The 15,922-nt window shown below is 45.4% G+C and overlaps 1 protein-coding gene across 2 annotated transcripts; it reads right to left on the bottom strand.

Moving 5' to 3' along the window:
- Positions 1–1,244: 1,244 nt before the first annotated feature.
- CTNNB1 (catenin beta 1) lies at positions 1,245–14,949 on the bottom strand. Of its 2 annotated transcripts, none has more exons than XM_066584500.1 (16): positions 14,685–14,949; positions 10,265–10,308; positions 9,187–9,414; positions 8,858–9,111; positions 8,484–8,722; positions 8,069–8,270; positions 7,259–7,403; positions 6,955–7,058; positions 6,527–6,865; positions 4,873–5,031; positions 4,388–4,507; positions 4,074–4,224; positions 3,655–3,776; positions 2,860–2,920; positions 2,238–2,461; positions 1,245–2,121 (listed from the first exon to the last, which is right to left on the bottom strand). In XM_066584500.1, exons 2-15 carry the CDS (start codon positions 10,275–10,277, stop codon positions 2,253–2,255), a joined length of 2,346 nt encoding a protein of 781 aa, XP_066440597.1. In that variant the 5' UTR covers positions 10,278–10,308; positions 14,685–14,949; the 3' UTR covers positions 1,245–2,121; positions 2,238–2,252. The 2 variants fall into 2 exon arrangements, with proteins under 2 accessions (XP_066440597.1, XP_066440598.1); XM_066584501.1 differs by having other exon boundaries at positions 14,863–14,928.
- Between the last annotated feature and the right edge of the window lie 973 nt (positions 14,950–15,922).

Raw genomic sequence — 15,922 nt, 5'->3', positions numbered from 1 at the left:
TGCAGTTGCCTATGCCTGAGTCTCAATGCTTTCGTAAACTGCGGTGTCTTACCGATACTGGAAGAACGGCCCTGTAATTTAGTATATTGCAGACAGACTGAACCGTGATTACATTGCACATTTGAGGCGGCTCGGGATGCTCGTTTGACATCTCTTCAATTTATTAGCAGTCAAGTGTTTTATTTGGACAGATAAGGTAGTTGCACCCCCCCCCCCCCCCCCCCCAACTATAGGAAAGATACCAAGAAGCAGCAGTGCAAGCCACTTGGTCATGACCACCACTGCAGTTTGGTGGACAGCCAGCATGCTGTATAGCATTCCCTCTCTGCTAGATTCCAGGTACTCAATTTGGCATCCACTAGTTAAAGCAATACTATACATAGCCCACAGAGCCATAGTAATAAGCTAGAGATTCTACGTCAAGGGGATTACTCAGGAGCCACATTTGATGGCCGTGTGCTTGCCATATTTGCATACAGCCAAAAAAAAAAAAACCCCATTCTGCTCCAGTTTCTTGGACAGCAGTTACCCGTTCAGTTCAATGGGCGCACAAACCGAGTGCCCACAGATGTCTGCTGCCCTCTTTCAGGTAACAGTTAAGCAATTCTAGAAGGAAAAAAATGATTTTTGTTTTTTTTTTGCACGCATGAAAAACAAGACACGGCATTATCACACAGAACATATGACACGTACAGATAATAACATGCTTTCATTGAAGTCGGTCTGTTTCTTACATACCATAACTAGGGCACGTTTGTGAATACGGCCTATTGGTAAATGTTCACACAGGCAGATCTAACAGGACGCTCCACAGCAGAGGCGCGGACCGCTTGGCCACAAACCTGCTGATGGAGTCTCCTACAGACAAGCACCAGTCAGCCAATCTGCAAGTCAACACTCCGTCTTTGTAACAACCCTGTTCACATGTATACAAATATGCAGTTTATGCTTCCATTTAATGCAGATTATGGCACAAACCCTGAAAGCTGCAGCGTGTGAACAGGTTTAGCAGGACTGAATATTGCAAACTGCTTTCAAGAGAAAAATTCAGAAACCATCAAGCAGCCGTGATAAGATGCAGAGTTCCTAACTGCAGTGAATAGCAGATTCATAATACACCTTTTATTTTAAGATTCCTGCCCATTATATATTCACACTCCATAATGCAAGACTACAAGGCAGAACACATTCAAAGCAATGAATTCTTTAGAGAAAATTACACTTCTGGTCAGACTAGACACATCTGAATTTAAAAATAACTTTACTTTGTTCATTCCATTTACAAACATATAGGTTCGTTCCTTAAGACCACAGAAACCCATTCCACATGGACTTGCTTAAAATAACTTGACACAGTAGAATGCATTAAAAGTCCACTTTAATTCTTCTGAGCCATTTCATGATCTGTATTCATTAAGAATCTGTGGCCTCAGAGTACATAACTTTGGGATAAAAGGCAACTGGTAAACTGTCCATTACAGGTTCCAAATAAGTTCTTACTGGCCCCTACCCAGACATATCCCAGATAAAAGCTTTGATCAAAAATCGATCCACCTGCTTATTTTAAGCATATTAAAAGTAAACTATTTGGACCATTTCTATTTGTCTATGTTTTATACAAAAAAGGCTACACAATGTTCCACTTTATTCAGGATACAATTAGAGTGATTATGAATTAGTGTTCTACACTTACTTGATCCTTAAAAATTAGAAACCGCTTTAGCAATATGCACTAACTGAACACTACAGAGACTTAAAATGTTACCGCAGAAAGGAAAATAAATCTAAATACTAAGAAAAGCAAGCTAGGTCAGTACCATTACAGAGATAAAAAATAAAAATAAAAAAAGGTATTTAAACAAGCAAGGCTAGTGTTTGAGAAGTTCCAGCTTGCGAACAATTCTTGTGCATTCTTGATGTACGAGTCACTTCCAAAATCCATTGGTATTGTTCCTCCGACCAAAAAAAAAGGACCAGAACATAAAGTTAGCTTCCATTGTTCCCATAGGAAACTCAGCTTGGTTAGTGTGTCAGGCACTTTCTGAGATAACCAGTCCACCCCTCGAGCCCTCTCAGCAATTCTACAGGCCAATCACAATGCAAAATTCATTCTGACAATAACTGCAGAGGGGAAGAGAAAAAAAAAAAAAAAAAGTTACGTGGAGTTATACTAGACATCACAATTACACGTCTTAAGAAAATGAATTTGTGGGTAGTAAAGTTTAAAGTGGTCTTACCGAAAATAGATATATTTACAGGTCAGTGTCGAACCAGGCCAACTGATTACTGTCACCTGGAGGCAGGCCATCCATAAGATCCTGAGCATGGCCTAAATCTGGCAAGCCATCAACTGGATATTCTGCACCAGGATGATGTCCTCCCATCTCGTGGTCCATCATTGGGTCCATTCCCATTGCATCTTGCCCATATCCGCCAGCATGAAAAGATCGGTAGCTAGGATCTGCAGAGAAATTTACCATTATGTATACAAATTTTAGTATTCGATTACCAGCATAGTTGTGAACCAAACGCACTAAAACCATAAATAAGGAAACTATCCGAACGTGTCAAAATATAAAAAAGCCAATTTAGGAGCTCAGACAGACAACTACAGCACAAGTTGGCCATTCATTGCTCAGATTCCAGTAACTGAAATGATCAGCTTGCTGGCCCTACAATTTGTTTTGTTTTTAATAAGTGCTAGACATAGTAAGAGTTGCAAACAATTCCTTCTGGACCGGTCATTTTCAAATTATAGTTTTTACAACTGTAGTCGTTTTAATTAGCTCAGATGGCAAACATTCATGAGGTTTGGAGATTGAGGGGAGGGAGGGGGAACAGAAAAAAATACAAACTCACCATCTTGTCTATATCCAAGAGGTTCTCCTTGGGCACAGATGTCAACACCTAGATCTCCAGTCTGAGGAGAACAAGGAGAAAAGAGTTGGCAACGTGGGTATTGCATTTAAAAGTCATGAGGTAAAATAAGCATAGCCATCATTTAGAGGGGTTGTACAGATGGAGCCAAGTTAAACACTTAAGAATTTGTTGCAGAAAGTTAACACAACCCATCTAAAAGCTTATCAAAAATTCAAGTTAAAAACTTTTCTACATGTGTAAAGCAAGTGACATTTGCCACTTAGGGTAGCGGGTCAGGTAAAGTGGTGATGTTAATTTATGCTCCGGCTGTATACTGATTAGCTCATTTAGGAAAACCTAAGTAGTAATGGCAGTGTCCTCCCAGCAAGCAGAGGTTAATGCGGTCCTGAAGCATGATGGGATTGCAGTTAGACTTCTCTTTTTCTTCTAAATATCTGATTGTGTCTGCACTGCACGCCAAGTGAGTGCAATATATAGATGCCCAGAATGTAACAGGCAATATTAGGTGAGGCATGCAGTAATGGGGGGGGGGGGGGGGGTTTGCTGGATTGGCCCTTTAATGTTGTGACTTTTAGCTCAAGACCAGACTTGGTTGGGCATCAAGATCCTTTACTCAATCCTACAATTTAGTTTACAACCTGTCAAAATAAGTAAAATGAAAGCTTTATGTACATTGCTCTGAACATGAGCCACGTACATAGTTTATAACCCCTTTGAAGAGAGAAAAAAAAACAAACATTTCTCCAGTTCAAGTTTACACTTTGGAAAGTTTACCTCATTCCAAGGCATTGGCTCAGTTCTGAACAGAGAACTTGTAAGTTCAACTGACAAACGCTTCTTGTAGTCCTGAGGCTTGTCTTCAGACATACGGAATAGTACAGCTGCTGCATATGTTGCTGTAGAGAAGAGGTTAAGATATTCAAGTTTGCTGACAAGACTTCTTAAAAAAGGATTTTTTCCATTACTAGAATTGCTTCACACGGTTAAAGCCAATCACTGGCCACAGCGGTGACCTTCTATAGCTAGTGATTAGCTGCAGCAGTCACATGACCTGGTCAGCAACAAGCAGGAAGGACAGAGTGGTTGTGGAGCAATTTTAAGTCATGGAAATCCCCTTTAATTTTAACATGTGCTGCTCTGATATTACTTCAAGTGGAGTTGAGCGAGGAGGACTGTAATGTGAATCTACTCACCAACTCCTTCATTCCTTGAGTGAAGCAGTTCTGTCAGGGGGGCAGTAGCACCTTCAGCCTCAATAGCTTCTGCAGCCTCCTTGTCTTGAGCCAGTTCACAGAGAACACCAGCTGCCACCCTTTGGATGTTTTCAATGGGAGAGTATAACAGCTACAAAAGGAGAGGTTTAGATTTCTAAATGCTTTTTGTTAAACAGTTTTGAAATTCACCTCAATTAAGCAAACAGCTTGCTTCAACACTAGCAAGTCAATTCTTGCCAAAGCTGAGCTTGATGCTGCAGTAGTCCAGTTATAACCTACAAGTGTGTACTTACCTGTACAAAAAGTGGAATGGTATTAAGCCCCCTGATAACAATTCTGTTGTGCACATCACGAGCAAGAATATGAAGGGCACCTGTGCATCCTTCAACTATTTCTTCCATACGCACACCTTCCTAAAGAGGGGGGAAAAAAAAAAAAAAAAAAGATAGATAAATTAAAATCACTCATTTGAGAGAAGGGGGGGGGGGGGGGGGGCAAGCACACACACGTCTATGTCAAGTGTTATGGAGTCACAGCTGCTGTAGCAAAGTTGAACCTCCATTGATAAAAAAAATTTTTTGCATACCCTGTGACTTCAATATGGTAAAAACTGGAAAATCCCAAGATGAATACTTGAATATCCATCTGAATTCAGATTAGAGGCTTTAACCAATATTTTATTAGGCTTCATTGTGGTCTGGTTCCTATACAAAAATACTCCCAATACATACAAAGCAGGAAGTGTAAGGTACAGTTTAGTAGGTGTTGTCTGACATACCACAAACTGCTGTTGTGTTCCCCCCATAGAAGTGCGACGTTGGGTATCTTGGTGCGCACGAACCAGAAGCTGAACCAGCCTTGGAATAGCACCTTGTTCACGCAGGGGTGCATGGTTAGCGGGGCACAATGCCAGGTTCCGAATCAATCCAACAGTTGCCTAAGAGGAAACCAGAAGTGAAGGATTAAAATTAAAAGTAGCTTCACATGAGTGCATCAAGAACACATTCATGTGCACGTAATACGATGTGTCCTGGCCTGACCATGGAACACAATAGGGGATCCACGATGCTCCAAGTTCGGGTCGGGACACATCCGTGCTTTAATATGCTTGTGTGAAGCTGCCCAAGATTAAAAGATCAGGTTGCCAAGTTACCCTAAAACAAAAAACGCAAAGAGAATATACAAGTATTCAGAGTACTTCCTCTTAAGGCACACGTTCACCGCATAATCTGAGTTTTTGAGAGCAGCTTCTCCCTCTTAAAAACCTCATAGATCAGCTGCTATGCACATATATACCATTTACTCTTCAGTGGGCAAATCCACATGTGGAATCCTGATGCCAGCACAGATTTGCATCAAGTAGCGACAGGTCACTTTCTGCACAGATGTGAAATCCGTGTCAAAGATTCCACCAGGTGAACGAGCCATTAAAGCCAGAAAGTGACCCATTATAGAAGTTAAATGTTAAACATCCAAGAGTTCGTGCCTTTTCATTTGAAGTCATGAGAAAAAAAGAAAAAAAAAAAAAAGAAAAAAAAAAAGTTCACACCAACTTCAAAGTCAAGCCTAATAGTCTATATACCAAGCAGTATTTTGGTACTTTTATACAGGCTGATAGAAGATACAAGATTATGGGCAACAGTCTGCCCACATAAACATGGCACCTCAGTGGGTACTGAGCAAGAAAACATTTATACTGAGACGTCTTGCTCAGAATAAACAAGCAGCTCTTAACGACTCATGAATGGTGGTTGGCATGAAGAGATCTCTGCACTCCGCCTCCATTCACTGAATGACGATTTTTATGTGAAAGCACAGTAGACAGTTGCCTTGTCTAAACTCACAATGAAAGCGCTATAGATAACAGGACCACCATAGATGTCACAGCTCACCTCTTCTCCCTTCCCTGCACAATGACCTCTAAAAAGGTTTTTTTCTATCCATTTAGACCACTGTTCATGAGGATGCTGTAAAGCATCTGTAAATGCTGCCAAGCACATCTCAGACAAGACTGTCACTCCCATAGACAAAAAAAAAAAAAAAGTCTACGATCTGAAAACCAATCAAAACAATAAACTTTCACTACCTAGCTTTATTAAAAAGGGAGAAATTTTTTAGCTAAAACTGAAAAGTTCCTAGAGGAATGGGTCCCAGGAGATCAATGCATTACAAGGAGACAACTGGCTGGAGCATGAGAAGATATTTTTCTCTCTTCTATTCCAGTCAAGCTTTGATAGTTTCAACCCCTTTACTTCCCATCTCAAAACTGAACAGATCAGCAAGAAACTAACCCGTATTCTGCATCAATATGGTACAACCCCGCAGAAAATGCTGCAGACTGGCGTGTGGGGATGGGGTGCGGACAAGTATCGTTCATTTCTAGTTTTAATACATGCTACACAACACAAAATGCCTCAGCCATACAAAATTACCTTAATGAGCGGCCAATGAGACGGTGGGTGCAATAACTTCACCACGACGGGCAGTCCATAGTGCAGCCGTACTGCATTTTGAGCCATCTCGGCTTCCTGGTGTCGGCTGGTAAGGTGACGAAGTGCACATATAGCAGGTTCTGTGATGTCCTCTCTGTCACCGGCACGTAGAACAGTGCGCACTAATGCCTCAATACCTCCAACCTGACAGACCATCATTTTATTCTTGTAGTTGTTGCATGTAAGATTGGACAGAATACCAGCTGCACAAGTTACAACATTAATGTCATCAGATCCAAGCAGCTGAACAAGGGTTCCTAGAAGACCTTCCATTCCCTCCTGTAAGACATCAATAAATAAGAGAACCCAGAAGTCAGCAAATCGGATCACAAGCCAATAAACACAAAGTTTAGGACAGTTAGTGCTACCTGTTTAGTTGCTGCATCTGAAAGATTTCTTAGAGTCCAGAGACAATTCTGCACCAGACGCTGGCTTGGATCAGTGAGGTGCAACCCCAGAGCTTGCATGCCACCTAGAGGACAGCAAGACATGGTAGCCATGTTACATGACATAGGTGCAAGCAGGATAGCCGATATAGATTGAGGATTACTAGGTTACACTGTCACCACAAAAATACATAGAAAACTAAACACAACATCTGAGAAGCTGTCAGCCAACCGGGTTACTTTAAACATCTTTTCTTGCCATGGAACAATAGCATGACCAACTTACCAGCTTCAACAATAGCAGGCTTATTACTGGAACAGACGGATAACACTTTCAGCACACGACTTGTGGTCCACAGAAGTTTCTCATAACTGTAAGTCCTCATTATTGTGACCAATGCCTGAGGACCGCCACTTGCAAGAATTATTAACTAGAGGGGGGAAAAGAAAAAAAAAACAAAAACAAACAAAAACTTAGATGTCTGTCAGCTCATTACTTTTTCTGCCTATGACATAAAGGGTAAGGTCAGTCTCACACGACTAGATTTGAATTGTGGAATCCGTGATAGTCACTCGTACAGATGATACACAGTATTCCACATTCATTCAAAACATAGAACACTTGCATGTTCGCTCACATGAGCGGACAGGGATTGAGGTTTCCACTCACAGAAATTAAAAATCACAGCATGTTCCATTTTCTTGCGGATTTCGTATGAACAGCTTCCATTGAAGTCCATAGAAGCCATCCGACCCGCGGCCTATCCGCAATTGACATTACACATAGGTCACGGGTACATGCGCCAACTCGCGACTGCGGGAAAATCAGCGACTTGAGAAACAAAAAACAAACTACTGTGCATGTCTGACGGAGAGCCGCCGGGTCCATCATCAATATACATTTAAACATGTACACACAAACGCTGGACACGGACGGATTCCGGCGCAGGTTCCTGTATGCGGACTCTGACCCATGTGAGGCCAGCTTAAGGCAACAAGCAAGTAAGTGCTAAAGTAAAAATATTCCAGTGATTACATTTCTTGCACCTTTACAAGATCACAACTCAAGTATTTGGCACAAGTTGTCAAACTATACCTTGCTCTCTTGGTTCCCATAAGCTAATATTTGGAGACAATCTGTAGTGATAGCTAAAAACTTGACGTTTGTTTTGTTCAACAGAGCGACCATTTTCTGCAATCCACCAGCTAAACGAACGGCCATTTTTGCCCCTTCTTGATGCAAGAGAAGATTGTGCAGTGTTGTGATTGCGTAGAAGAGCACAGAGTCCACAGGTGACCTGGGGAAGATGTATACCAGCATGTGTTGAGTACCAAAAAGTTTAGAAGTAAATTTCTAGCTGTTACAATAGTTATGACTAGATGGGCCAAATTGTGTCAAACATGTAATTCTAGTCCTTTAAACACATGCTTTAGTTAGGCAAAAGTAGCAGCTGATGCACATACTGTAAAAGTAGCCATTAATGTCACTCAGACTTGAAAGACATACCCACCCAAGCATTTTGACCAAAGCAGGAATGCCTCCGGATTTGAAGATAGCCAGCAACCCTTCGCGATGGTGAGAAAGGTTGTGAAGAGTACCAGCAGTACATCGGGCCGTTTCAACATCATTTGTGTTCTGCATGGTACGAACAATCGCAGAAACCATCTGTGGAGAACGCATAATAGCATGGCGGGAAGCTTCCTTCTTTGACAACTGATGAACCATAACTGCAGCTTTGTTAACCACAACCTGCAAAATGCAAACATCAAGATAAACTCCATGGCAGAGAAAGTGAGAATATGTTTAAGGGGTCAATTTACTACAACAAAGATGTAAAGGGTTCAGAATTGGCCAAGTACAGGTGACGACACCAGATGTGTTTACCTGGTCCTCATCATTAAGCAGCTTGGTTAGCTCAGGAATCGCACGTGTAGCCAATTCAGCATCATCCTGATAGTTGATCAAGTTGACCACGGCATGTTTCAGCATCTGTGAAGGTTCGGCCAAACGCTGCACATTTGTAGGATGAGCAGAGTCAAACTGTGTCGATGGAATTTGCATGCCTTCATCCAGCGTCTCGGGAAACATGGCGGCTCGCACCCTCTGAGCTCTTGTCATTGCAAATTGCCCATCAATATCTTAACGAATAAAGAAGCGTTAGTCTAGAAGACTTTCAAATAAACAAGAAAGTATCCGATTCTTCTTCCCCTTACCTGCCACTTGATCTTGAGTGAAAGGCTGAGAGAAGCCCTGTTCCCATTCATACAGCACTTGGGAGGTATCCACATCTTCCTCGTCAGGATTCCCCTTCCCGCTAAGAGATGGGGCCGTTGTAGTAGCTCCAGAATGAATTCCAGAATCCAGATACGACTGCTGCTGCCAGTGACTGACTGCTGCTTTTCGATCTGGCTCCATTGCCATGTCCAGCTCCATTAGGTCAGCTAAAAGGTAGCAAATACATAACCCAAGATCAAAACTACTAGTAGTTTTATAGAAAAAGGAAAAAAAAATAAAACATTTAGGATATTAAAAGGGTTCATCACAAACCTTCTCTCCAAAACACTTTCACAAGCTTCTCTATGAGAACTTTTCTGCAGACTCAACTCATTTCATCCCAATTAACATTAATAGACATTTCCACATTCTTGAGTGCACTTACAACCCGCTCTCATGTGACCCAATTAATACGGTCTCCACTGCTCGTGTCTACCGCACGTGCCTAGATGCAACCATACAGTCTATGTAAGGTCTAGTGGCGAGCTGGTCCAGCCATGGCACATGACAGATACACAAGCAGCAGAACAGGGCTCCTTGAACTATTCACGTCAGCCATTCCTGCTTGTGGCCATATATTAGCAACAGGATTTTAGCTTTATTGATAACTACATATAGTTGACCGTTTAAGGCACCATTCACATTCACACCCCGGGGTTCAGCCGATTTCCATTGTTCGGCCCCAACCACGGAGCCAGATAAATGCAGAAACGGCAAGATCCTGCACATGCCAGCGTCAAACCGCGCTGAAAGGTCCCCATTAACTATAAAGAGGTTTGTCCGGGTTTCCAACCAGACAAGACAGTGTTGTATGCGGTGGGATCTTTGCGGGGGCAGATGTGAATAGGGCCCAACATCTGGATTACTATGGAAATAGATGCATCCTTAGCAAGTTATAGGGGTAATCTCGTAACAAAGGGTAAGTGGGCTTTCAGTTACAGAAGTCACAGATTAGATAGTTGAAGGTAATATAAAGTCTATTCTTGCAAACAGCAAGATTAATAGTAAAATAGTCACCTTGAGTTGCCATGTTTCAGTCCAGGACAGACTGCTGCACAAGCCTACAAATAAATACACAGATTACTGCACAGAACATACAGATACATCCTAGTTATAACACGACAGTCCTGCTGACAATACTTGGGTGCAAGGCATTGTACAGAATACATTTATTCTCAGGGGTTATGCAAGGTGTAGCCATTACTTGGGTTTAAATGACACACACATACGGGACAGTATACCCATGGAGGAGAAGTGATTTACCCAAAGTGATGGAACCCGACAGTCAATGAAGTCTGTCGCTCGCGGTGTCCATCATGTCACAGCTTGACTTTACTTCTATGATGGAACAGAAAAACTGGATTCCCAATGCAGGCGTGAATCAGCCCATTACTTAGAGTATTAAGGTGGTGCAACTTAAACACCCTTTTACAAGTTCTAGAGCAACTCCTGCGGTTACCTGTGCAGCCTGAAAGTGAGGAGGAATAGATGACTGTGGTCCTCGCTGTTCCCTAAACAGATCTATAAAACTTCAGTGCCAACAAAGTACTACAGCGGGCCAGGAGAGTGGCTGCACACCTACCAGAGACCCACCTGAGTGATGGCTATACACTGAGGGCCCACACAACTGCACAAGCAACACTAAGGGAAATGCTAAGTTCTTGTAAGACGTTCCTCCGAGCATCAGTTTGTTTGTCGCAGTTTTGGAAGTCTCATAAATTGGAGGCTTAGCAGTCAGATGATGCGACTATAGACACTTGCCAAGCCCAAGGAGCAGCACTACAAGTCCCTGTGAAATCAGGACTAAAAACCAGTGTTAGAGTACACTTGGGTCACTGGATTGGTCTTGCAACATCTTGTTCCACTACACACGCCAGTCGCCTATACAGCTAACATTTTGGCTGTTTTGTATGGAAAATGACATATTTCAGGCTCCACAAGGTCGTGAAATTTTGTCTCTTGCTTTTCTTAAATACCTTGAGGTAACAACTAAGACATCGATAGAATAAAGAGCAGCCAATATATCAGCAAAACTGACACAAGACACCAATTACAAGTTTAGTGTATATATTGTCACATTAAAGTCCCTATGAGAAGATAAAGACATATTATACAGTGGGCTGCATGTCTGCTCAAGGGCACCCGGTGTAAGCCAGATTCCATACATTGTAGACAATTAGGTTTTCCACATTACAGACAGTCCTGTCCACCAACAAGCTCTGTGATGCAGTCCATGCACTGTTCTTGGTTACCACAAATCACCCGTTTTCTATGACATTCCCGTTACGAGGGGGTAGGTAGCCATGAAATAGATGCAGCTGTCAATTAACCGCCGCATTTACCTGCAAGTTTTAAACATGTCAACCCACGAATCAGTGGCCAACCAAGAAACTTCAGGGCCCAGAGTAATGAACCTTTAATACATAAACCTCTTAAAGCAGAAAAGGTTTTCGCCACAGACAATCGTGCAAGTTTAAACCACCGTCTGTAGTGGAAGATGTAGAAGCTGAGAATTAAGAACTGCTGTCTGACTGGACCATATTAATCTCAGTAGGCATCAGGAGTCCCGACCAGTGCTGGACGTTACTCTATGTGATCTTGGTCGTTGACCTCGATGGGAACCATATAGGAACCACATAGGTCTACCAAACATTAGCAACACAAGGGATGAGAATCGGCTCCCAGCAGTTTGGCTGGACGGTAAGTCACACCATCTAGTACAAGAACACCACAATATCTGAAGTACGATGTGACATAATTAGTCTATGATATATGGGCTTAACTAATTGGAGAACTAATTTGCATTGTTGAACTATATGGCCGATATCCAGAAGAGTAACATCTGTTTGTCACGGCTCCTAACAATACCCCCCCCACAACACAAGTTCCTTCTAACAAGCCCCTCCATCACCGTCCTCCAGACATCTGCTCCCATGTGAATTCCTGTGAAGACCGTTTGTCATCGATAACAAATGTTACTCCTTTCGCAGGCTGATGGAGTCCCAATGAATCATGGGAAAGGAGCTGCTAGCCTCTGCAGACAGCAGATCAGACACGGATGGGGTTATAGACAGTGAAGTTCTAGTCTTGTAGTGCCGGTCACATGTAGCCAGACCACAAAACAGTCAAAACTTCTAAAGTTATGCCAAAAAAGGGGGGAGCTCCTTCAGCCCATTTGTACTGGAACCGGTTATGGAAACTATACAGAACCATCGCCTGTAACGCCGGCACAAAGTCAGACGCCAGTCACCGTCAGAACTACCGTGGTTATTCTTTAGCCTTATGAAAACATGGCTCATGTGATCTCCAGAACCAGGACTGTGATAACCAGCCGGGTAATATACAGGGTGGAGTGAGCGGGAGCCGAGCAGCAGCTCCGGAGTTACTAGCCAGACTAAAAGACGACCATGGAAGGTTCTTCATAGCAGCAAGACACGTCGCTCAAGTCGAAGAGCCATGGCCGCCTTCACCTGGGGTCAGACTGGTAGTTGGGGTACCTTCCGCACCCTTCGTCAAGCACAGGTCTGGTAACCACGACTGGCCATACCGTAAATCTGCCATTTTCTATCAGAACAAGCTGGCTTCCCCTCCATCTTGTCAGGCAGGAGACCACATAACATCTCACCGCAATCCATCGTCATTCTGCACTTTGCACCATTACCAGTAACAAAGCCGTCCGACAGACCAGCAACCCCCCCTAAAGATAAGCAGATGCTTTGCATTACAAACTAAACATATGACGTTCACTCCAGCTTGTGTGCCCACTGCTCCCTGCTGAAGTCAGTGTGCATGGCTATCCGATGTGGGTATGTGCCAGAGCCTGGTGTACCCATGTCAACCAGCACCACACAGATACCCATCACCAGAAAAGGTCAATTAGCATCCCAATGCATCAGAGTTGGGACACATCGAGGTCTGCTGCCCAACTTCTAAAGACGTCCTCTACTGGAGCAGGACGGGCTGGAGTCATTCACCATACCCAAATATCACATGGGCTCCTCCACAAACACCAGGTCAGTGCCACAAACTAGGTGCAGCTCTTGTGGACTGCGGTTGTCGGTCCGTCCTGAACATCCTACAGAACCGGGCAAACGCTACCGATACAATTGTGTTCCATCATTCCAGGTCAACAGTCCATAAAGAGAACTAGGAGAACACCCCGCTCAACTTGGGCCGGTCTCAGTAGATCACCGGCAAAATCTAAGTGTCCGACACGTCAACAGGCAGATGGTAGGGGGTGTACATGTATACAGAGATGGTAGGGGGTGTACATGTATACAGAGGGGGGGTGATAGGACACATACAACATCCGTCAGGCCCTTTATTATCCAATGTGGACAGAAGAGAATTCCAAAAACTGTACAAATCCAGCAAGATACAAGGCGTTCCCCCTCTGGGGCGCTGCTCCTCAGACACATCCCTTGTGAGTTACTTCAGTCCTCGGCACCAACATCCTGATCACACACTGTAAGTAAGTGAACCCGTCAGTAGGTGGGCAGAAACTGGTAAAAACATGCAACTAAACTCGGGAAACAAAGTAACTCCAGGCAGAGGCCGCCGGTCCGACGAAGACCCACGCCAACACCCTACTGCTGCCAGCCGACTTCAGGTAGACCACACAAGATGCCCACCTATACCACCACAACTGCCCTTGTTTACTTCTCCCATACCCCGGGCAGGAGGAGCACCGACATACCGGACCAAAAGTATCGGCCTAGCCCGAAACTTCACACCAAGAAGATACCTGAAGTGAGGCAACCGTGACCGCCGGCCATGATGCCCACCTCCCAGACCATGCATCGGCACACCGGAAGTACCAGATCCCCTCCTGCCGGTAGAGATGCCAGGGAGACCTCGTTATCTGGCCAGTTAATAACGACCTTCATATTACGCAGCACACACTGCCGGGTACAATCACCCATCTGTAGGCGGCAACTCACTACCAACTCCTTGCAGATGTTGTCCTCAGTCCGACCTGCAAGGCGACAGCGCACAAGTCACCGGACGTAACAGAGGAGCCGAGGGCAAACGACCGGGAGCCGCTAACGAGCCGAGGGCAAACGACCGGGAGCCGAACCGAGCCCAGAAGTATCAATAACCAGCCGTCACCACCAAGTTTACTAGTCGCTCCCCAACAACATAACTGGGAGGGTCCAGCAGCAACACCAACCGCTGCGTTAGAGGGGGCAGCCCAGAACTAGTCGGCGGGGCAGCCCAGAACTAGTCGGGACCCGACCACATAAGCCGGTAACTAGTCGGGCTCGGCCGGTAATCATCGGTAGTGGCGGCAGCGGGAGGAGGACGACCAGCCGCCACCCTCCGCCCTACACAAAGCACGGAGCTCAGGTTACAGCCGCCAGTAAACACCGGCGCAGCACTGCGGAGGGACACCGCGCACCTACCGCTCCCAGGCCGCAGCTCCCCGCCGCATACCTACCGCTCACTCCAGGCTCCTAGAACAATGTCGCCCGGTGCTGGCCGCCGCCTCCTCCAACCCCCGGTCCTCGGTAATGCCTTGTCTCCCACGTCCGGTGTATAAGGTTACATGCGCTTCCGCCGCAGGCGGCTCCGTAAGTCACACGCTGTGCTGTAGAAAAGAGTCCGCGGTAGGTTACCGTTCCCCGTGGCTCCCCACCGGCCGCGCTCCTCTCTCTCGCTCTCCCTCCTCACAACGCGACACAGAGGCTTAAAATGGCGCCGCACACTCTTGTTTTATACCAGTGCGCTTCGCCGGCTCTGCTGTGTATCCCTCCGCCGGCTCTGCACGAAGGAGGGGCGGAGTGATACGAAAAGTAGTGCCGCTTACTAACCTCTGTTCGTGAGGGGAAATATTAACGGCGCCGTAGAGCCGGGTGATGCAGGGCGCCGTACGCTCGGTTATCAGACACGGGTGTAAAAGCAAACGGTGACGGGCAGACTTTTGTATAGAAAAAGAACGTTTGCCGTTATGGACTGGAAACGTATCCGGTCGTGTGCATGTGTATAACGGAGCGGCGGAGGATAGAGCGCAGTCTGCCGGGAACACCTACACGAGCTCCCAGGTGGAGGGCGGGAGGCTTTTTCCGCCGCTGCTCATTGTGTGGATTGGAGCTGGCAGGCGGAGGGATCTGGAGCGGTGATGCGGCCCACGCACCTTTTCCCCGGGGTTGGAATGTGGAGGAAGGCAGAGACAAAGCGGGAGGGGGTGGGGAGCGTTAACCCTCCGCGCGCCGCGGCCAACTGCTAGCCTGCTTCTCTGACAGGAAAGTTACTCAATTTTCCCCAAAGTGACTAAAAGCGCCTGCAGCCCGCCGGTCCGTGAGGTGTGCCGGCCCTGTGTGCTCCCCCTCCGGGGACATGGCGGACAGCTCCCCTCCAGAGCCCTCAGCTCGGTCAGAACCGTGCAGAGATGAGGCTGACTGGACCGCCGCCATTACCACTGAGCCTATAGTCCCCCGTGGAGAGTCGCCTGTTGTGGACGCATTCACACGGACAGATTTGCGCGCAGAGGATAAAACTAATTGATTTTAATGGGATCGTTCGCATGTCCGTATTTTACGCGTGCGTTTCGTCTGTGCAAAAAATCCCCATAAAACCGCGACGTGCTCTTATTTATTGGCGCAGCTAAGGGCCCCGTAGTAGTCAGCGGGGGTTTGGAGATGTGCCACGTAATGACACATCTGGGACTCGGCAGCC

This window comes from Eleutherodactylus coqui, chromosome 12 (genome assembly GCF_035609145.1).
Source record: "Eleutherodactylus coqui strain aEleCoq1 chromosome 12, aEleCoq1.hap1, whole genome shotgun sequence".
NCBI classification, from domain to species: Eukaryota; Metazoa; Chordata; class Amphibia; order Anura; family Eleutherodactylidae; genus Eleutherodactylus; species Eleutherodactylus coqui.
Note: the sequence above shows the minus strand (reverse complement) of the source record. Positions and strands in the feature narration are given on the sequence as shown.

What these genes read in the sequence shown, in the direction of transcription:
- CTNNB1 (XM_066584500.1), bottom strand. An exon ending in GCTTTGGTCAAAATGCTTGG is followed by an intron (nt 8,271 to 8,483) that starts GTGGGTATGTCT and finishes CATCTTCCCCAG; the next exon opens with GTCACCTGTGGACTCTGTGC. An exon ending in CCATTCCACTTTTTGTACAG is followed by an intron (nt 4,225 to 4,387) that starts GTAAGTACACAC and finishes CTCCTTTTGTAG; the next exon opens with CTGTTATACTCTCCCATTGA.